General features: G+C 39.1%; 1 protein-coding gene across 4 annotated transcripts in view; it reads left to right on the top strand.

The window, feature by feature from the left end:
• Window positions 1-22248, top strand: part of lrrk1 (leucine-rich repeat kinase 1) — a 119942-nt gene that overhangs the window by 79930 nt on the left and 17764 nt on the right. For all 4 annotated transcript variants that reach the window (XM_053238079.1, XM_053238080.1, XM_026930411.3 and 1 more), the window contains 4 exons: window positions 5384-5581; window positions 6846-7123; window positions 15477-15671; window positions 17519-17670. In XM_053238079.1, the coding sequence (XP_053094054.1) occupies window positions 5384-5581; window positions 6846-7123; window positions 15477-15671; window positions 17519-17670 (823 nt within the window). The remainder of the gene's footprint in view (window positions 1-5383; window positions 5582-6845; window positions 7124-15476; window positions 15672-17518; window positions 17671-22248) is intronic.

Genomic DNA, 22248 nt, shown 5'->3' with positions numbered 1-22248 from the left:
TCAGGGAGCCTTGTGATTGGTCAGTGAAAGTAATCTTCTGCTGCTTCTTGTAAGTGAGCCTCTGGCTCATGCTGTGTTTGAGGTCAAATGTCAGAGCCTTGTTGATTTCATATCCGGCTTGAGCTCCTTACAGCTCCTTAGAGCTCTGATGAATCACACTTACGTCAGATTAGCAAACTGGGCTAAATTCTTACCAGCACTTCTCTCATCTCTCTTCCTTTCTCCATTCACCACACACTCTCTGGAGCACTAGGCTGTATTTTTCAGGTTACAAACATTTGGCATGCGGGTGTTGTCAAGGCTAGGTCTGTTTTAGACTTTATTTTAGAGGACCTTGGGGTTTATTTACGGCGCATAAGTGAATCATAGAGAACAATGTTGTATATTTGAGGGAACATTTACATTGGTTGTACATCTGGGAACAGCAATGTTCTTGTACAGTGCCTTTTTTTCTGAGTATATACTATAATATTACCATTTTTTTCCCCTTTTCTACTGTGTTCAGCAGTTCGTCTCTTTTGTAGCTGAAATAAATCAGTTTTATTTTTCAAACCACATAATACTGAGCACACAGTTGTACACTGCTGCAGATAACATGACATTCACATCTAAAGGCTTTGTCGTGACTAATGACACACACTGTACTCTTTGTAGAAGGACCAGTTTGGCTACCAGATTAGCATCATGCAAGCTGCTGATCATGTACATATACTATTCCTTTAAAGTGGCTGGATAGCGTGGTGCAAAATCAACTATTTTTAGATTGTGGTTGAATGCATTTCAGATATGAGTGAATAAATCTCTGCACTTATGTTGAATAAGCAGGTTTTTTTTTTCATTATGACCACAGGATCCACGTGTGTGTGTGTGTGTGTGTGTGTGTGTGTATGTATATGTGTGTATGTATGTGTGTGTGCGCGCGTGTGCTTGTCTTTATCAGCCAACTCAGCAGAGCACATTACAACTCTCCCTTATGCTGAGTCATACTCCACTACTTTCAGTGCTGTTCTTTCTTTATCCTCCCACTCTTTTATCTTCCATAGCTGCCCATCCAATCTGGCATAACCATGCTGCTTCCTTTCTGCAGTGCATCAAGCTTTTCTTGCAGCACGAGTGAATAGAGGTAACTGTGCAACGGCAGATGACAAATGGGGGCGTAAAAAAAAAAAGTCATGCTGCCAAAAACAGTAGAATCGCTCCATTTGCCGTTCCTCTCTGCGCTACATTTACAAGATGATGTGGGGTGATTTTTGGATTAAAAAAAAAGTCCCACAGCCTGCCAGAAGCCAGCTTTAGAGCTTTGTGACCTGGCAATCCAGCAGCTCATATTTTATATCACACTCAATTTATTCATGAACAAATTCTATGGTTTCGATGACAATAAAGGAAAACTGTAAATCATATTTTATGAACTAACTTTTTATCTGTTAATGTTGTGAAATGTCTGCCAAACAAGCTAGTTGCCATCCATGCTCTCCTTTTTTTTCCCTGCCACTTCTCATGCTCAAAGCTCAAACTCCTCAGTCCTGATGACTCTCATGTGGCAAAAAACTTGGCACTGGAGACTCCTTCCATAAAAGTTAAATAAAGATCTCTTTACAGAACGCTTCACCATATTGACAATTATATGCTTTTCGTTTTAAGTAACCGCACTTTATAAATCTATTTATTATTGGGATTAGATTATGCAGAGTGTCTGCCTTACAAGTCACTGTGCAAATTGTTACTATAATGTTGTTATTATTATTCATGTATTCGAATGAGTGTATTAATGTAAACCTGTGATTCGACTTTCAGCCGTGCAGTAATAAAAAATTCAACACCTTATTCAACCATGCTGTGGTATAATATGATATCTCACCTCTAATATAAATACCAGAGAAAAAAAACAAAGGTTTCCTGATGAATGTTGCTTTACCAAGGTTTCAGTAAAACAAGCCCTGCTCACTCATAAGGCTTAACGCTTTCTGGTTTTTTAGGCAGACAGGATGTCCAGAGCCCAGAATAAACACAAATGGCATTTGCAGACAGAAGCATGTGTATTATATTTTCTAAATGTAGAACTTAGCATTCATTAAAGCCCATGCTTTATGCAATCTGATTTTTTTCCCCACGCTTTTCTCTAAAGCTCAGTGTGCAGTACAGTAATCCACAGCAGACAAGTGGATCTGCTCTTTAGCAAGCGCTTTACTGCCTTGTTAAATACAAAGAATTATAAAGATTCACTATTCACGCATTGTGTCTTTTCATCACAGCTCTTGTTTCACTTCTCACCTTTGCCTGTAAGAGCAACAAAAAAAGGGATGTTGTAGCCATGCCGCCTTTCTATTTATATTTTTTCACTTCCTCTGTTTATATTCGTCAGCAATTTTCTGCATATAGATACGAATGCATTTTACTCATAAATGCACATGGAAGAACAAGACTTAAATGTAGTAACCCTCTGGTGGTTGTCATTCTCAGTAATTGATGTGAATTCGATCAACTTTACACAATTTAACGCTACAGTAATAGAGAAAAAGCTTCCATCAAGCACCCTATTTAGAGTTTTTTTGGCTAGTTGCTCTGTGGGACCCTGTAAAGTTTATATGTAGAACACTAAAACAGTGGGTTTTCCTGTCAGAAGAGGTTCCAAATTAAAATGTCTTTTAAAAGCGAGGTTTTAATTTGGAGTCTACGACAGGAGGGTCAGGAAGTGTGCTGGCAAGATTATAGCTGACCCCCTCACCCTGGACATCACCTCTTTGAAGCACTTCCCTCCAGCGGAAGACTGAGAGCGATCAAAGCTAGAACAACGAGGCACACTACCAGATTTATCCCCCAGAGCTGTGGCTGCACAGTGGACACTTGGCAGCACCTCTCTTCACATTCTGCAAAGTTAATGATAATGTACAAATCACTGTATCATTTCACAATGCTAATATCCCGTACTGTATATAGTATAGCATCTTACACATATGTGCATCTTCAGAATGATTTAAACATGCTGCTTCAAATAGCCATTTCACTGCTCATTTCACTTGAAGCATGTAGCTGTGCATAAAGAAGCATTTATTGCATGAGAAAATCTCACTTAGCACGCACTAGCAAGGTTTTCGACATCTGTAGGCAGACTTTTATTTTGGTTTTACCAAAGTGTTTGTTAAACTGGTGTATCCATTGTGATCTCTGCAGGCAGACATCAAGATGATTGGAAATATAAATAAATACCCATGTTTCCATGCCATTTTTTTGTAAAATGTATTTGTTAAAGCAGTAAAGTATTACTGGCAGAAAAACTCAATTTTGCCCAAAATGTGATTTTTCGCAGTTTTTGGCAGAAATTAGCCTTCAGCGACATCCAATGGGTTTTTCCAGACACCAGACATTTATAAATTGTCCAATGTTGACTGTTTTGTATTTTACATGTGCACTCACTAAGACAAATTCCTCAACATATCAGGCAAATAAAAGAGATTCTCATTATGATTTTGAAAAAGCTGTAAAAGCTAACCATCCAAAGAACCTTTTGTTCTAACAGTATCCTTAGGCTGGCTTTATAAGCATTTTTTGCTCTATAAACACACAAACTACAGGATTAAGTGCTATTTTGGACAGTAAACAGTAATTTTAAACTTGTTCAATAATCTTATGAAAACTATTTGATATTTTGTTCACAGAAATGTGCTTATTAAGGTCTTGCTAATGTAAAAATGGGAATATTTTTTAGAAATAAATGACTAACAATTAACTAATTAATCCATTTTTACAATGTTCATTCATCACTTATGTATAGAAAACAAAACAAAGTTATAAAACAAAAAAATTAAAAAGTTTGTCCAATCTTGCCAAGCTTTGCTGGACAAGATTTGCTTGAAGAAGTTAACACATGTCCAGAGTTTGAGCTTTGGGTCAGTCACTTCCAGTCACATGGGCTGTAGTGGCTCAGTCACTTGAGATCAGAAGATTGTTAATGTCTCAAGAGCAGCAGGGGTAGATGAGAGTAAAAACCGACAGTCAATAGGATACCAGTACCCTGCATACTGACCCTGTACCTCTTTCAAACCTGTATGTTTGACACTTCCTATATAGAGATACAACTCCCAAAATAAAGAGTCAGCTCTATAATCTTTCTGATAAACACTAGTAGTCTGACAGTGCTCTTTACTCTAACATCCATTGCCCTGAGAAGAAATCCCTAACCGGCTCAGAACTGCCATCATCTGCTAAACCCTTAATCAATCACCTCCACTTCTTTCCAAACTTTAGGACTTAAAGTCACATTCAAGAAAATGACTTCTGACCCTGTTCTATTCCAGTCGTCTTGTGTAATGCTGAAACTACCTTCTCTAGCATTAACAGTACTGTAGAGTTGATGTGATGACTTCAGCACAGCTGGAGAGAAACAGTACCCTGCTCATTAAGAGCTTATGGTCACAAGAGCTGATGCCAGACCATTACGAGCCCTCCAGCTACAAAATTTCATTGTCGCTCAGCTCTACTCAGGCAACTGGTGGCTGATGGTTTCCTCTATTGAGGTCACATGTTGCACACAGAAGCGACAGCAGTTTTATAACTTACATAAAGCTTAAAGGAATGCTTTAACCCAAATGATTTAAAAGGCTGTGATATTGTTGGGAATCAAAGCCCCTAGCCCCTAGCATGAACACTTTGTACCATTCTACCAATCAAACCCCATATCTGCAATTTTTTTGGATTAACTTATAGCCCACTAAACCAAAGGTATTCAAATAAATACCCCTTTTTTTGTAACAGTCCAGCTACATAAACCTTCTTGCTTACAAAGGTCCGGATAAGCAACTAACAGGACTGAATGGTGACGGTTAACTTTTAATGCTTAACCATTGTTAATTAGTTGATAGCTATAAATAAGATATCGGTTTGAAGTGTTTCTGTGTTTGACTAGTGTCACAGACTCTGAACAAATGAGACCTCTGTTTTTTTTTTTGTTTTTTGTTTTTTTTTAAAAAACAATCCATGTTGTCGGGAGACTGTGAGTTCAAATCCAGACAATGCCAGAGCCATCTGTGGCCAGGAGTCAAGAGCAATTTGGCAGGTAATTGGGGAGAAAAATGGAGAAGAAGCCAACAAAAAACTGGAGTCTCTGAACTGTAGCTGGTTTGTCCATACGTTGATATTTCTGCTCTAGGATTTTTTCTGAAAGTTTGGTTTGTTGGGTCTGCCACCAGACCACAGTCCACCATTTAACAGTCCTTGCCATAGACAGTTGTTTATTTCCTAACCTTTTATTTTATTATTAGTTTTCAGTTGTGTCTCATTCTAGTTTGCAATTTGAGAAACATTGGGAAGCAAGGATCCTTCAGGCAAGGCTGATATAACTTCCTCAGAACTCATCCAATAATGCCCTCTTGTGCCCTCCCAGATACCATGCTGAAGCACCTGCAGGCTATGGATGCTTCCAGAAGCTTCTCTGAGTTCCGACAGGAGGCTAGCATGTTACACACCCTGCAGCACCCCTGCATCGTGGCCCTGCTGGGCATTAGCATCCACCCGCTGTGTTTTGCCCTACAGCTGGCGCCACTTGGGAGCCTCAACACCGTGCTGGAGGAACGTAGCAAAGGTGAGATGGGCACACACCGCAGAAGTACAACCGTGCCACATCAGGCTGCTTTTTCAAGCATGGATTAATGCATGGATTAATGCGCCTCATGACATAATTACGATAACTAAGAGATGATAGCTTCCTCTTCTAGGGTTCACCCTGTTCACCCCATTGGACACAGACAGAAGCAATTCTGTGGCAATGCATACAAAGCCCAAATAGATACACTAACAGCTATATTTCACTTCTTTTAACATTAGGCTAAATCCTACAAGCTAAAAAGTTGAACAACAATACTGTCGGAAAGTAAAAGCGACCAATATGCTTTTTGGTAGTGGCTGTTTATAACATAGCATCACACTGTCAAGCTGAAGCTTTCAGAATATTCCAAGATTCTGACCAGTAAATAAAGACATGACATTTTTAGAAATTAAAAACTTGCAATTACTGTAATTGGAACATGACATAAATGCACTACTAATTATTAAATTCTTCATATTTCTTGACTGATTACAGTTTGATTACTGTTAATTCTTAGACCTCTTCCTGCTTAAGTCCCTTCCACTTAACTCCCTTTAAATATTTTTCTAGTTTTTAGTGAGGAGCGTGATGTGCATTTTTGGTTTGCTGCATTTAATAATTTCAAATTGTTAAGAATTTTATAGCATGATTCCAAAAATCTTAGTGACTATAAGAATAAGGTTGCCAGTATGGGCGGTGGAAATGAGGTTCTTCTGCAGGATAGCTGGGCTTACACTCTGCGATATGGTGAGGAGAGCCTTGGAGAGAAGAGTCGCTGCTCCTCTGAATTGAGAAGAACCTGGAGAAGTGGTTCAGACGCCTTAGAAGGACGCCCCCTGGTCGGGGCAAAGTAGAGCTGTTTCAGGGGTGTCCCACTGGTGAGAAACCCCGGGGCAGAATCAGGACCTGCAGGAGAGATTATATCTCAGTTTGTTCAAGAACATCTGAGGATCTCTGAAGAGGAACTGGAATCTCTGGCTAGGAATAGAGAAGTCTTGATTGACCTTTTCATCCTGCTGTCATCATGACTTCCACTAATTAAAGCAAAAAATTAAAGAATGATAACTGGCATTCCATCCATCCGCCATGACAGGATAAAATGGTTACTCAAGATGAACAAATAATTTTTAAAAACATTTGATGACCTGATACTGTGCTACCATTACACTAGGCATAATATGACTATCATTTTAATGTATTTTCTTAGGGTTAATGCTAAAGAGTTGTTACTGAAAGGTCCTGTGTTGTTTACTGTCCACAGGTTCCTCGTTCATACCCCTAGGCTACATGTTGACCTTCAAAGCTGCCTATCAGGTTGCTGCAGGTTTGGCCTACCTTCACAGGAAGAACATAATCTTCTGTGATCTGAAGTCGGACAACATCCTCGTGTGGTCGCTGCAGGTGGAGGACTCGGTCAACGTCAAGCTGTCCGACTATGGCATATCCCGCCAGTCTTTCCATGAGGGAGCTCTGGGAGTGGAGGGCACGCCAGGATACCAGGCCCCTGAGATCCGCCCAGGCATCGTCTATGATGAGAAGGTACACAGTCTTACTTTTTTTTTTTTTTTTTTTTTTTAACCAAAATAACGAAGTTTCCTTCAACCTGGTTTTAGGAAAATATTTTTTTTGAGTATAACAAAAAAAAGTTTACATCACACAAATATGGTTTTGCACTTGGCTGAGGTAGAACAGAGAAAATGTATGCAGGTCGTTGAATACATCTTCTTCAGGAATCTGCTTAAAATTAAGAAAACATTTGACAGAAATATAGCTGTCCAGAACATTCAGCATCCCATAATACCTTGCTTAAGTTTATAATAAATTGTCATGTCACAGTTTTAATGCAGTCAGTTTCATTTATGTAAGACCAAAATCTAGTCAATGGTGTAGGAATCCCCCTGAGGAGTGACAGAGGCTACAAATGGGATTTCTCCTATGACATTATGAGATCTGCGAGTAGGGGGGAATCATAGCGTTGCCACGTCACAGCTCCAGGATCTCTGGTTTGGTCTTCGGCTGCAGTTACTGTCTGTGTGGAGTTTTGTATGTTCTCCCTGGGTTCACGTGGGTTTCCTCCGACCTTCCGAAAACCGTCAGTGAACTGGCTGAATTGCTCCTAGGTGTGTGTGAGAGAGCAAGAGAGAGAGAGAGAGAGAGAGTGAGTGTGTGTGTGTGTGTGTGTGTGTGTGTGTGTGTGTATGGTACCCTGTGATGGACTGATTTCCCATTCAAGGTGTATTCACACCTTGCACCCAGTGTTCCCGGGGTAGGCTCCATATAGCAACTATACAGCCATATTGAATTAATTTATTGTATTAAAAAGAAAAAAAAAACGTTAGCATGAGAAAAAAGCAAGAGCACAGCAGACTCATGAAACAAATGCATGTGCTAGGCAATATATGGTACACATTATGTGAAGTTATTATGTGGTTATGTGTGGCTATGCAATGCTTTGTGGTCAACAAAAAGTATGTGCCCCCTAGTGACATCCGCTTCATACTGACATGCAGGTAATCAGGTGACTAGATTCCCTTGTAGCTACTACTAACCATAACCATGTGACCAAACTACCTTAAATCATGGCAGTGATGCTCAGTACAAATAGAATGCATGTTCTATGTGCATGGCCTACACCACCGTGACCCTGCTTGCAAAAGCTTAAATAAAAACGAATCAAAACCCATTACTGCCGTTATAACTTGATCAGTAGCAGATGAGCAGCTAGCTAGGTTAAACTATGACTCTAACAGTGAAATGATCCCAAAAACTTCTCTATCTAACAGTTACATTTATTTTCTTCATCTCTCATTCCTAGCAGTTTGCCACCATACTGAAGATGAAAGCTTAATCAGAAGTAGTGTGGCTCAGGTTACAATGAATTGTACTGTAGTGTTGATTTCCTCACATGATTGTTTGATGAAATACGTCATCATGGATAGTGAACTTTGTTTAAATTAGTTACAGTTTTTTTATTTGATTGCGTAAACCAGCCCACCATTGTTTGTTTTTATGCAGCTCACCTGGCAACAATATTGAATAGCCCTGCTTTATGAGAATGATGATCACTTGTTCTATAAAGACATTGAGTTTTCCAGAGTGCTTTTGCATTGATTGATTATGTAAAGAGCAGGGTTTGTTTCTTCAAGTGTCTTTCAAATCTCTCAACCTGAGCATGTAAAGAATTTACCAGAGCTCCTCTTTTTGTATTCTTTCTGATGAATACTTTCAGAGAGATAAAAGCTGACCTTGAATCATTCCAAGAGCCATGATTCATCTGAGCTGAAATTGAAAATTGTACTTTGATAGGAAACAGTAGCTCAATTCATTTATACGATGACTTCATCCTCATGATTATCCTTGCCACGTTTTCTGACAAAACCACAACCTCACCCATCCTCTCAGTGCCCAAACCTAGTGACTTCATCATAGGAAACCTGAGATGGTCTCGCTTTTCAGCCTGTAATTTCAAATGGCCTTCTGTCATTTATGACATTAAAGACATTGAAGTGCCAAAGGACTCTTCACTAACAGCGCAGTATTTTTTTAATAGTAACACTGCTGACACAGATTTACATTTAATCAAAATGCATACCGATTAACCCCTTAAAATAAACCAGAGTATTATTGGTGTAATGGGAGGATTTTAATGGGTTGGTCCTTGTTCATAACACGATTGAACGTTTTCCCATTTTCCATTCCTAACCCACTATTCCTGAAACTGAAACACATTTTGGGTTTGTGTCATGTGTTTATGAGACATGAGGAACAGACTTCATGTGGAAATGCTCTGTCCTTCTTCATAAGCGAGTAAATTTAACCAATATGTTTGGTTTGGATCAAAATGATGCATTTCAAATTCATGTTTATATTACATAAAGGATGTTCCTGACTAACATGAGAAACGGCTTTAAAATCTGGAACTTTTCCCTCTATATCTTTTTTGCATTCTCGTCTTAGAGGTGGACAAATCTATAGCTTGGGACAGTTGCTCGTTCAACAGTTGCCCAACAGGCATGCAGTTTCAGTAGGTCACCAGTTTTTATTGTTTTGTTTTAATTTATTCTACAAGCAGATGAGAAAAGCCACTACTCCCTATTGACTTTTCCACAAAACAAATCTTAATTTCATATGTTTGTTTAGCCCCAATTGGTTCATAAATTTCTCAGTGCTGTGGTGCATGCTGCTGTTCTCCAAATCCCACCACCTGCTGCTGGCTGTTGCTAGGAACTATATTTATCAGCCATTGTAATTAGCTTGAATGGATGCTAGACAATATTTCCAGAATAAAGAATTTGAAGATATGTCAGAATAGTGAGCAAATTCAGTACAATGCATCCCAAAAACTGTTATATAACACTAATGCTATCACAAAACACAGTTAGCTCACATTTAAACACTTTTGAGTGAAAATGAAGTTGCTAGCCAGACTCTAGTAACGTCTTCATGTGCGATCAGAGAACACCACAGCTTTGGCTGAAATGTTAGCCAAAGACTTTCTGGGTTTTTTTGTTTTGTTTTAAATCAAGGGTTCAAACGCAGTGCTTCATCACCAGAGACATTATCAGGAGAAAATAAAGACTACAGCTAAATAAAGTCGCCCCTTTCCGAGATTCAGTTCCTCGCTTATTTTCCATAGTCGTTTCCATTAATGACGATATTTAGCTTGTTATACTTTTAAGTAAATTATGTTAGTTGCCGCATTTCAGCCTAGTTAATTGGACTTTCAGGCAATTTCACATTATCTCGACTATGCTCCAAATACACCATGACATGTTATTATGTATAGAAAAAAGGAAAACAAAGCCCACTTTCTTAATATGAAATAAAAATACTTTTTTTTTTAACATCCCGCTGAATAGGCTTCTGTTTAGAACCATGTTAAATATTAATACTGAAAGATCTGTAGGCAGTTTGTTCTATAACACTGCTGCAGAATATAAAATCTAGTTTCTCCCAAATGGCTATTAAAACTACATAGAATGAAATTTTAAAAGAATATAGTTCTCTGACAGTGCTTTTGGCCAATTTTCAGCATCTTTGACTCAGAATTGCAATGTTGTTCAGTTTAGCTTTCTGAAATGTGTAACTTCAGTAGTTTTATTAATAAATTCAATTCAGTTTTATTTGTACAGCAAAGTTGAAAATAGACTTTGCCACAAAGTAACTTTAGAAATGAGCAAGCCTGAGATGAGTCTGGCAAGGAAAACCTCCCTGAGATGACATGAGGAGAAACATTTCGAGGAACCAGGCTAAAAAACGGAACCAGTTGTCCTGTGAGTGACACTGGGTCATGGGATTTTGATAATTACAGTATGCAGATATAAATGAATATATTGAAAGTGTATAGGATGTTGCGTATGAGCGTATTGTTTTAAGATGATCATTTAGGACAGGTTACAGCCAAGAGACAGAACGAGAGCTTAGACCAGTGTTTACAGAGTATAACTGAGTAGCCAAAAGATCACCAGGACATTGTGTAAAAAGGACGTGTGTTTGTGTGTTGGCGTCTGATAAGAAAAGTACTCAGTGACCACTAACTACTGACTCCTTTTCACAGTATCTTCATGTTTCTTCAGTCAGTGGCGTGCGCCCGTGCGTGTGTGTGTGTGTGTGTGTGTGTGTGTGTGCGTGTGCGTGTGTACGCAGCATGTAACTTGGAGGGGACCAGATTTTGACCTTGACATTCAGACATTTGTCTGGTCCCAATAAGAATAGCTTTTTTTCCCCATTCATCCATTTTCTGTACCGCTTATCCTACACAGGGTCGTGGGGAGCCTGAAGCCTATCACAGGGGACTTGGGTCACAAGCCGGGGGACACCCAGGGCACAACCACACACACACACTCACACACCCATTCACACACTGCGAACTATGTAGAGATGCCAGTCAGCCTACAGTGCATGGCTTTGGGCTGGGGGAGGAAACCAGGAAACCCCTGAAGCACGGGGAGAACATGCTAACTTTGAGCACACAGGGCAGAGGCAGGAATCAGACCCCCAACCCCGGAGGTGCGAGGCAAAGATGCTAACCAGTAATATATATATATTTATTTATTTATTTATTTACAGCTTTTGTTTAACAGTTTCTTTTCAGTTACTCAGGTTAAGGTCAGGATTACATTTACATTCAGACATAGCACTAATTAGCTTCATTAATGATTTCAGTGGAAGGTCTGATGATTTTTTCAAAAGATGGTAAGACAAACCTGTGTGTGTGTATGTGTGTGTGTGTGTGGTATGTTTTATATCTGGTTGTAGACCAAATTTCCACACATGTATAGGAATATCTGACACTTTTGTCCTTGTGGGGACGTCTTTTTTTTTGTTTGTTTGTTTTCTTTTTAAACTCCAGCTGAGATGAAGGTCAGTGTAGGATTTAGGTTCAAGATAGCATTAATTAGCTGCATTAAACATGACAAAATTGTCAGTGGAAAGTCCTCACAAGGATAGTAAAGCAAATGTGTGTGCACACATCTGCCTTGAATCCTTGCAGTGACTAATATGAGTAATGTAAATACTGAATAGATGACTCTCTTGACATTACTTTTCTTATCATATTGTATATTTTTATTTGTTTTTAAAACAAACAAAAATAGAATTAGGGTCTGTTCAGGAAGTGAAACAGTGTTAATACGCACTCAGCTTATTCAGCCGTTTTGAGTGGCCTGTGATAATGAGCGATGCTGATGCTGAACCCTGAGTTCAGCATACACAGCCTAAAGATTTTTACTAAGGCTTTAAATCTTTCTCCTCCAGTCGATTCTGTTTAAAACCCCTCAAAGAAAAGCTAGAAATCCTATTGAGCAGCAGTGTCAATAAACCCTTAGATTTAGGCTCTTTTTAACTTTTAACTTTGGCTCAGATTTCCCAAAGATCTCCCTAAGATTATGTTAAGATGCAGCTTCTGAGGCCAGATCTGTTGCTGTGACCCAAGTTTGAGTCAAAAAGGAGGGCCATTACCACACAAAGTTGATTATATTCCTATAACAGCATATCCTGAAGTGTTTTATTCCTCTTATACCACAGAAATGTATTACTAACCATATTTAATTTATTATAGAATGACATGTCCTCTACTAAAAGACCTTTCTGTGTTACAAAGCACTGACACTGGAGACTCCTTCCAAAAATTATGCACGTTTTTAATACATTTATGTAGAGCGTCTGCCTTACAACTCCCTGTATTATTTGTTACTATAGAAATGATAATGTGTTAGAATAAGCGCATTAATATAAGCTTGTGATTTGCCTTGAAGCTGGAACTACTGTCAGAGCTGCTGTTATAGAAAATGAGTTAACACCTTACGACCAGTCGGAATGGAGAATTCAACAGCACTCTGGTATAATGAATGGTAATGCATTGGGAAGTCAAAGTAATAAAAATATAAGGGTTAGGAGGAAGTGCTTTACACACTCAAGTTCCAAAGCCTGAAGTCCCGTATGCATCGTCATCTTAGAGACACATGAAGTGCTGGAATCTTGTTAAAGTCTCATGATTCTTGGGAATGAAGAAGCTGATTCCACTTACAGCATGACCACTCACTAATCCAATACTGCATAATTAGGAGTTTTTAGGAGGGTTAATTGAGTTAAATGAGTCAGTTACTTAATTTGGTTTTCTCTATGTGAATGTTCCCTCTAACCAGTTTCTGAATGCATTACTGTACGATGTGATCAGCGTGACTAATGTCATATACTACAGACAGTTTTGAGTTTGGATGAGTCACTGTGTTCACATGATTCAGTAAAACCAAATATTACAGTCTGGCTTACAGCCACCAACTTCAGAGCTTTTGAATATATCTCCAAGTAAGGCATATTTGCACTATCTAGAAATATAATAGCAGTCTGTTATTAATATACACTCTACAGCCAACGGTATGTGGACATCAGACCAATCACACCCATATGTGCTTTTTGAACATCCCATTATAGATTTAATTGCCGTTTGCTGCTATAATAACCTTCACTCTTCTGGGAAGGCTTTCCACTAGATTTTGGAGCATGGCTGTGAGGATTTGCTCATTCAGCCAAAGAACATTAGTGAGATTGGATGCTGATGTCAGGGCGAGGAGGCCTGGCACTGCCTCTCCACTTGAGGGACATGTCAGTCTATTATGCAGGACATAAATGAACGTGTGAAAAATCATGAAATCGCATTCTGAGCTAAATATATTTGTGAAGAATGGCAGACTTGTGAAATTAAAATGTTCCTTATTAATTTTTGTCTATTTACAGTAGCATCCAGTGGCATGCATGACATGTATTGAAATGGTCTATTAAAAAACAAACAAAAAATACTCATCTATAAGATGCATCAAAGAATGAAGAGGGCTGTCAGAACTATGCATATGTGTTTCATCTCTGGATTTATAGAGTACTTTTTTTTTTAAATAGCACATTTGAGAGCGAATATGTGCCATTTGACAACTGGACATGCCAGTGTAAGTAGAGAGCTAGCGTTCTCGGCCAGTTAAAAGGTGTGCTGCACTATGATCGGTTTGCTTCAGTTTGAAAGTGTGCTGTATTCAGATATTTTTAGCCAATCCAGTTCAGAGTGATAAGTAATGATTGACATGCTGCAATATGTAATGGAGTATAAGTGGTATAAAAATATAAAGTCTGCAAAAATGGAAATACTTTAATAAAGAATAGGTACTTATAATCCCCTCGTAATGAGGAAGTGACTAAATAGTGGTGTTTAATACTGAAACTCTGAAATGCACTGATTAACAGCCCATCTTGAAGAGTTTTTCACCACAGCAATTTTTTTTTAATTATTAAAGAATGCTACATCATAGATTTTATCAGTTTATAGTTAATTTTTTTTTAAGTTAGTATGACAAAAAATGCAGCTTACTTCTAGTGTTGCCATAATTCAGTTGTTTTTTTTTTCCCCTGAGCTGAAGCCGTTGCTACAGCCCTTATCTTAATCCCTCTGTCAGGCCTATAAGCCCATCCTAATGAGGACCTCATTACATAGCAGTGTTTAATGCTGAAACTCTGAATTTCACTATATAAGTAGCTTGTGTTTGTCTGATCACTGCTAGAACAGCTTTTGGGTGTTTAAAGTTCATGCTAACAGCAAATCACAGTAGTGTTAAATTACAGCAATGTGAAGGTTACAACACTTTTAAGAGGAATCCAATACAAAGAACATTTATCGATTATCTGGTTGTTTTCTGAAAATGTGCCAAAAAAATGCATCAACACAGCAAACCAAATGAACCATTGTAAAGATGCGGATTTTTAAACCAACCAAAATTAGTCAAATTAAGTATACATTGGAAAGTAGCCTCAGTGGTTAAATGGGTCTGGGTGTAATTAAGCAGTTTAATATGTTTCTCAGCTTTTGCTGTGACCACAGAGGCTTCCATGCTCAAGCAAAAGGAATGTAGTGCACTGCCTTATATGAGGTGGGTCCAGACGAGCCTCTGCCTCTAGCACACTTCCTGCATATCCTAAATACTTACTGAGTGATGTCAGTCTATGCTACTGTACCTCCAGCACTGTGAGGAAACCATGGCTCTGTTTTCCCCACTTGGCAAGGCTGTCCTTTCTAAAAGCACACAATGTTCTATTTTTAGGCAAGGTTCTGGTTCATTCACAGAAATTACATAACTTTGATAACACCGTAAGCCAGATATGATCTGGTTCCATTCTGTCCGGGTTTTGTTGTACAGCGGTGGACCAGGAGCCAGATATAAACCTCAGGAATGTTACAGAAGAGACACCATGCCAGCTCTTTACTTTCCCATGTGTCAAGCTCCACAAAGCAATTATTGTATATTTAATGACTTTTATGTGCTAATAAAGCTTTCTGTCCCCTTGTGTCTCTCTTCCTTTCCTTTCTGCATGGTTTCTTCTCTCTTCCTGCATCTTTGTTTCCCAGGTGGACATGTTCTCTTATGGGATGGTCCTGTATGAGCTGTTGTCTGGCCGTCGGCCATCGTTGGGTCATCACCAGCTGCAGATAGCGAAGAAACTCTCCAAGGGCATCCGGCCTGTTCTGGGAATCCCAGAGGAAGTGCAGTTCTATTGCCTGCAGGCTTTAATGCAGGAATGCTGGGAGACCAAACCAGAGAAGGTATAAAATGGCTTTTCAAATTTGAGTCACTCTAAAAACGTTTCAAAATACAGTCCTGCATAAGGTAGAAGATAAATTAATGGCTTTTAGCGTGAGTAGGATTACTGTGAGTGCGTCGGAGTCTTAAACTAATGGCTCTGAAAAGGCATTAAAATATAATTACTGAGGATTTTCTGTTCAAGTCATGTTCAGAATTGAATTATTGCAATTTGGCCTAAAAGTGTGTGCCATATTTTCAGAACAAGCTGCTTCAGAGTACAAGATGCACCCCCTGAAATTTCTGGTTTTGTCTAGTTTCACATTTTCACACTACACTGAAAATATTTATTATTATACTGTATAGCAGTGTTTAATGCCGAATCTTTCTATCTTATAAGTAGCGCTGTGGTACACCAGTCAGCCATAACATTAAAACCATTAAAACTTGCCTAATATTGTGTAGGTCCCCTTGTGCCACCAAAACAGCTGTGATCCATCAAGACCTCTGAAGGTGTGCTGTGGTATCTGGCACCAAGACGTTAGCAGCAGATCCTTTAAGTCCTGTAAGTTCCGAGGTGGGGCCTCCGTGGATCAGACTTGTTTGTCCAGCACATCCCACAGATGCTCGATCGGATTGAGATCTGGGGAATTTGGAGGCCAAGTCAACACCTTGAACACTTTATGCTCCTCAAACCATTCCTGAGCAATTTTTGCATTGTGGCAGGGCACATTATCCTGTTAGGAGAGGCCACTGCCATTAGGGAATAACGTTGCCATGAAGGGGTGTACTTCTGCAGCAATGTTTAGGTAAGTGGTACTTATCAAAGTAACATCCACATGAATGCCAGAACCCAAAGTTTCCCAGCAGAACATTGCCCAGAGCATCACACTGCCTCCGCCAGCTTGCCTTCTTCCCATAGTGCACCCTGGTGCCATCTCTTCCCCAGGTAAGCGACGCACAGTCACCCGGACATCCACAAGATGTCCAGGCCACATTCTTCCATTGCTCCATGGTCCAGTTCTGATGCTCACTTGCCTATTGTGAGCACTTTCGGCGGTGGACAAGGGTCAGCATGGGCACTCTGACCGGTCTGTGGCTGCGCAGCCCCATACACAGCAAGCTGCGTTGCACTGTGTGTTCTGACACCTTTCCATCATAGACAGGATTAACTTTTTCAGCAATTTGTGCTACAGTAGCTGTCCTGTGGGATCAGACTAGATGGGTTAGAATTTGCTCTCCACGCACATCAATGAGCCTTGGGTGCTCATGACCCTGTCCCTGGTTCACCGATTGTCCTTCCTTGGTCCACTTTTGGTAGGTACTAACCACTGCATACCAGGAACACGCCACAAGACCTGCTGATTTGGAGACCCAGTCATCTAGCTATCACATGTCAAAGTTGTTACACTTGCCCATTTTTCCTGCTTCCATCACATCAACTTCGAGAACTGCCTGTTCACTTGCTCCCACCCCTTGACAGGTGCCATTGTAACGAGGTAATCAATGTTATTCACGTCACCTGTCAGTGGTTTTAATGTTATGGCTGATCGATGTATAATGTTAATTTAATCTATGGGATTCAGTGTTATGTTAATGACAAACTAATTGTTGTGTACATTCCCGTAACTGTTAGAGTTAGAACCCCTACCATAAAGAGGACAAAAAATGAATAGCAATTTCCTGAGTCTAGAAAATGTTTCTGCTTCATCAGACACAAAAAAAAAAAAATTGAGCAGAAATGTCTTGGTCTGTTCCTTTGGATAGAAGGATAGAATATTTAAAAAAAATGCATTTATATTTACGTGCCTGTTGCAGTCTGATGGCTGTGTGTGTGTGTGTGTGTGTGTGTGTGTGTGTGTGTGTGTAGCGTCCTCTAGCCATGCCGATCCTGAGACAGATGCAGGAGCCGAGTTTCGCCTGTCTGAGGTACCTGTTGCCCTGCGAGCAGCACAGTCAGCTCTTCCTCTCCTCGCTGCAGGGCTACAGCGCCATATTCTGGGATGGAGAAAAAGACAACAGGTGTGTGGGAGCGTGTGTAGGCAGGCAAGCCTTTGGAGAGTAGTTTTCATTTTCAATTCTGTTACATGGGTTTATTTGCGGCATTTGTGCAAGTACTGCACTAAACCTTGGGCTGATTCTGATTGTATAGATGTTTATGTAAGTCAGTAATGCATATCACCTAACATCAAGGAACATGGAACATAAAGCTCTTTTTTTTGGGATTTTTCCCAGATTTTCTCCCTAATTTAGTCATGGCCGATCCCCCACCCCCCAGGCAGCTCTCCCTTGTCACATGACAGCTACCAACCTCCTATCACATGGACATGGAGCTTTTATTTCTGTGTTTTTTGCACTGGTTTAGTAAATATAAAGTGCAGATACACTACTAGTCAAAAGTTGGACACACCTGCTCATAGCAGGGTTTTCTTCATTTTTACTTAGCTCTACTCTTTTATAATAACAATAATGAAGACATTAACACTATGAAATGACCAAGAAAAGACATACACAAATTAAAACTGAGATTTTATATTTTCAAATCTTAACAGTATTCCTGATGATGGTTTGCACACAGTGAAATTCCTAAGCTCCTCACAAAACTACTTGTTTGAGGAAACAAAATTAATTTGAGGTAAAAACTGCTTATTAAAAAATACATCTCTGTTACTTTTGATTGGCAGTTGCAGTCTGAACTCTCACGAAGTGTGGATTATAACTGACTCCAGAGCATGTGATACGGTAGCAGGCTACAGCCTGAAATATAGCCCATGTGCTGTTTCGGTGTAAACTCGAGCGCAAAAATACACCACGCTGCTCTGCACAGTGCAGGAGTTTAATGTAAAAGAGCACCGATTAACATGGGAGCGTGCTGGAGTGGCCTCTGGGGTCTGGTGTAAAATGGGTTTAAGATGGGCTTCAAATTGAAACAATTGCGCAGGCTAATGAATTTTTGGCTTGTTTAAAATAGAGCTCCATTATAACGGACCCTGGGACCCCAATAGTGTCTCAGGCAACCCCACAAATTTGACGACCCATGTCATGGCCCATGAAATATTTATGAATTAATCATGGTAAAAATGATTGTGATATGACCATTTGCCCATTTTAAATATTTAATTGGCGTTGGTAAAATTAAATATTTCCCTTGTTTCATTGGTGTCTTTAATATTAATCAGGATTTCAAGTGCTGCCTTTTAGAGTAAGCACCCTTCAGTTCAGGGTATTCCACACACTTCCTCTCTTCCTCATTAACTCCAGTTACCCCCTTTAAAAACTCACAGTCGTGAAACTAAACACCCCTATTAACCCGAGTTAATGTGAAAATATTGAGATGAACCACACGGCCCATAGAAATCTGTTTGAGGACGTATTAATATTCATGATCATGCAAACAAACTCATTATTATGCATGACGGGCTTCCTGTAAGATAAATGGTGGTGGCCTGAAGCTCATCTCAGAAGATAGGTTCCAGGTGAGATGAGGAGCGGCTGCTTTGTTTTTTGTCTCTCAGCCAGCCACCCGAGGCATCCTGACAGTCTGAATGGCCGGCTTTTATCTCGCTGCCCAGGTGTTGGCAATTACATCCACGGCCATGTCATCATGCCAAATGGAGCGGCCTTGAGATGTGCTGAAAGGTGCTGTAATTCACATTCAGGGCCTGTGAAATGCTAGAAGAAAGACGTCTTTGTCTTTACACTAGCACAGCAAAACAGCAAGTCCCCTACAGAGTGCCCTACTATATCCTGTACATGAGAGAGGTTATCAGAGGTGCACAGAGGAACCTAAAACCTTTAGTGGAATTGCTTACTTTAATAATAATAATAATAATAGTAATAATGGTGATGATGATGACTCAAGTAGTAAAATGGTAAGTCCAAATAACTACTTAAGGAAAAGTGCATTACAATTTGCATTTCAGATCAGTGGTGATGATTGTGATCATAAAAATTAAGTGTTATATTCAGTATTGTGCAAAAGGTGGCACATGTTAAAAAAAAAAAAAAAAAAAATCCTGTAAAGCAAAGACACCTTCAGCAATTAAGAAAAAATCAATCTTTTGACATAAAAAAAAACTATTAAGAGTTGTATACACCAATAAACTAAACAAAGTCAATATGTGGTGTGACAACTCTGCTTTTTAGAAATGCATCAATAGACTCAGGTACAATTTGTGCAGTTTTATGAGAATATTGGCTGCTAAGTTTTACTGAGCATCTTAGAGAACCTGCGACAGTTCCTCTAGAGACTCTAACTGTCATGCTTGCTTCTATATTTGCAGGTAAAACCTGAAGCCTTCATTATGCGTTTTTTTTTTTTTTTTTTTTGTCTGCAAAGTGGTCTAATATGTATATGTTACTTCCTGTACGGACATACGAATATTTTTCTGTAACATTCTTTTTTTTTTCTTTTTGGAAAAGTAATGTTTGGAAATCTAAATGTTTTTTTTTTATTGACCCAATAATGCAGAAGTCATAAAACACACATGAAAATTTGAATGTAAAAAAATTAGGATGCTGAAGATTTTTTCACAGAACTGTGTATGTGTTAAATTAAACGTAACTTAGGCTACACCTTCACGTTAACATTATGCATACCATTTTGTCCCTGGTAGCTGGGTGACTTCATCATGCTAGCATCATCATAGACACAGCCACAGCTTACTGCAGGTTCAACCTTCCGCTCTGTTGGAGCTCGGAGTGGTCACGGGGTAGACAAAGGATAAATTCATTATCAAGCCCACGTGGCAGTAAAAATTGCAGTGTGCTGCCCAGTCCCGAGTTTTGGTTGCCCAAAAATTGATTAGGCTAAAAAGTGGTAGTCAACATAATATAATAACATATGAAAAGAATTAAAAGAAATTTCTAATGTGGCACATTGTGTTTGTACCTTCAACAAAAAAAGCAGTAATTTTGTCTATGATGTGGTGTTCTGTCCTCTACGGTGACTGGATATTGTGCTAGGACGAGTTTTACATGACTGCTTAAAGGCAAAATGTATTTTTTCTATTTGTTCAGTGTTTCCACATACCTGCATGTTTCTTTTGTTTGTTCATGTTTCATGATTATCTGGCATAAATCATCCTATCGTTACACCTCGGCTGATGTGTGTAGTGCAGCAGGTGCTGGGATTCAGACCAAGTAATACGAGCTATAGTTAAAGCATCCATGTTGTTTAAACATGCATACCAAATGAAAACTTTTCTTTGCAAAAGTCAATAAGTAGTAGTTTTTTTTTTTCTTTTTTATAATTATTCAGTTTATTTGTCTACCAGGCAGCTGTGAATAAAGACTAATAACCCAGTCCTGGGTGCCTGGGCTACTGATTGGCACATTTTCTTGCAATTAATTTTGGCAGGCTGTAAGGAAAATATTTCCAACATGCATCTCAGATGAATGTGGCAAACTTTTTGATTGATGAAACAACACAGTCATGAAAGACTTGACCTCATCATGATGTTACCTAGATATGATGGTGTAACAGACAATGAAAAGTCTAATAAGCTAAAGAATTCATTTACAGTGAATGGTGTGGATCTCATCACCACTACTTTTTTTGGAAATATACATCAGATCCGTGAGCAGTAACTGTGCTATTTGAATGGATCTTTCACTAGATATTGTCTTAGCTTTTCTGAGGTAGTCTTTTTAGTTGACTCCAATTACTTTTACCTGAGTAATTATTTTTTTAAGTAACAAAACTGGAGTAATTGAACATAACATTGATTAAAAAGAAAAAGGTGGCAAGAACACTTTGGCCAAATGTAACAAAGTGATGGTGCTTTTTTGTTTTTTAAAGAAAATGTACACGAGTGTTAGTGGAAAGTACACAAAACACCACATACCAGCCACCTACTCTAGTTGGAAATATCTCCACTAGCATGAAAGCACATATTTTGGACAGTGAATACAGCTGACAAGTCAAATAAGACAGTAAATCGTGATCAGTAGCCTTTATAGAAGTGATAAAATTTCTGAAGAGAGTCAGAGACTGTAACTGTTTAAACCCTTTCCATCTGAGAAGAGGTTTTCCCTTTCATAAGCTCTGACGTTGCTAATTAGATTATATGAAGACAAGTTAACTGCAGACATCTCAATAGATCTATTATCATCAAGATAATGCCCATTTTATTATGAAATTGGATTTTAAATTTCAGCCACAATAATAATGAGGAGCTGATTTAGGGTCATGATGGAGTGACTCGTTTGGGGAATTGAGCCATAAGGAGAGAGCTGCTCAGAGAACAGCATGATTAATGACTTCAGAGCTATAGCTATGAATCAAGATTTCAGAAATGACTTAATGAATTGCGTAAATCAACGAAATGTATTTTCATTCCTTTCCGTGTAGAAGTAAATAGCCATGCTTGCTCCGTAACTGTATAATTTACGATAAATGTTCAAACGGAAAGCCAGCAATAAATCAACTGGTGGCGTTTGCTTTCTCACATCCGAGCTTGTTAGTGTTTCCGTCGTTCTCCATGTAAACATGCAAGGCAAATAAAATCTCTTCTCAGCTGTGAATTGTGCATTTATAAAAACCTTTTTATTTTGTCTTTCCCATCATGTTTGCAAGTTAGTCATAACCAGTTTCAAGTG

This window comes from Pangasianodon hypophthalmus, chromosome 11 (genome assembly GCF_027358585.1).
Source record: "Pangasianodon hypophthalmus isolate fPanHyp1 chromosome 11, fPanHyp1.pri, whole genome shotgun sequence".
NCBI classification, from domain to species: domain Eukaryota; kingdom Metazoa; phylum Chordata; class Actinopteri; order Siluriformes; family Pangasiidae; genus Pangasianodon; species Pangasianodon hypophthalmus.
Note: the sequence above shows the minus strand (reverse complement) of the source record. Positions and strands in the feature narration are given on the sequence as shown.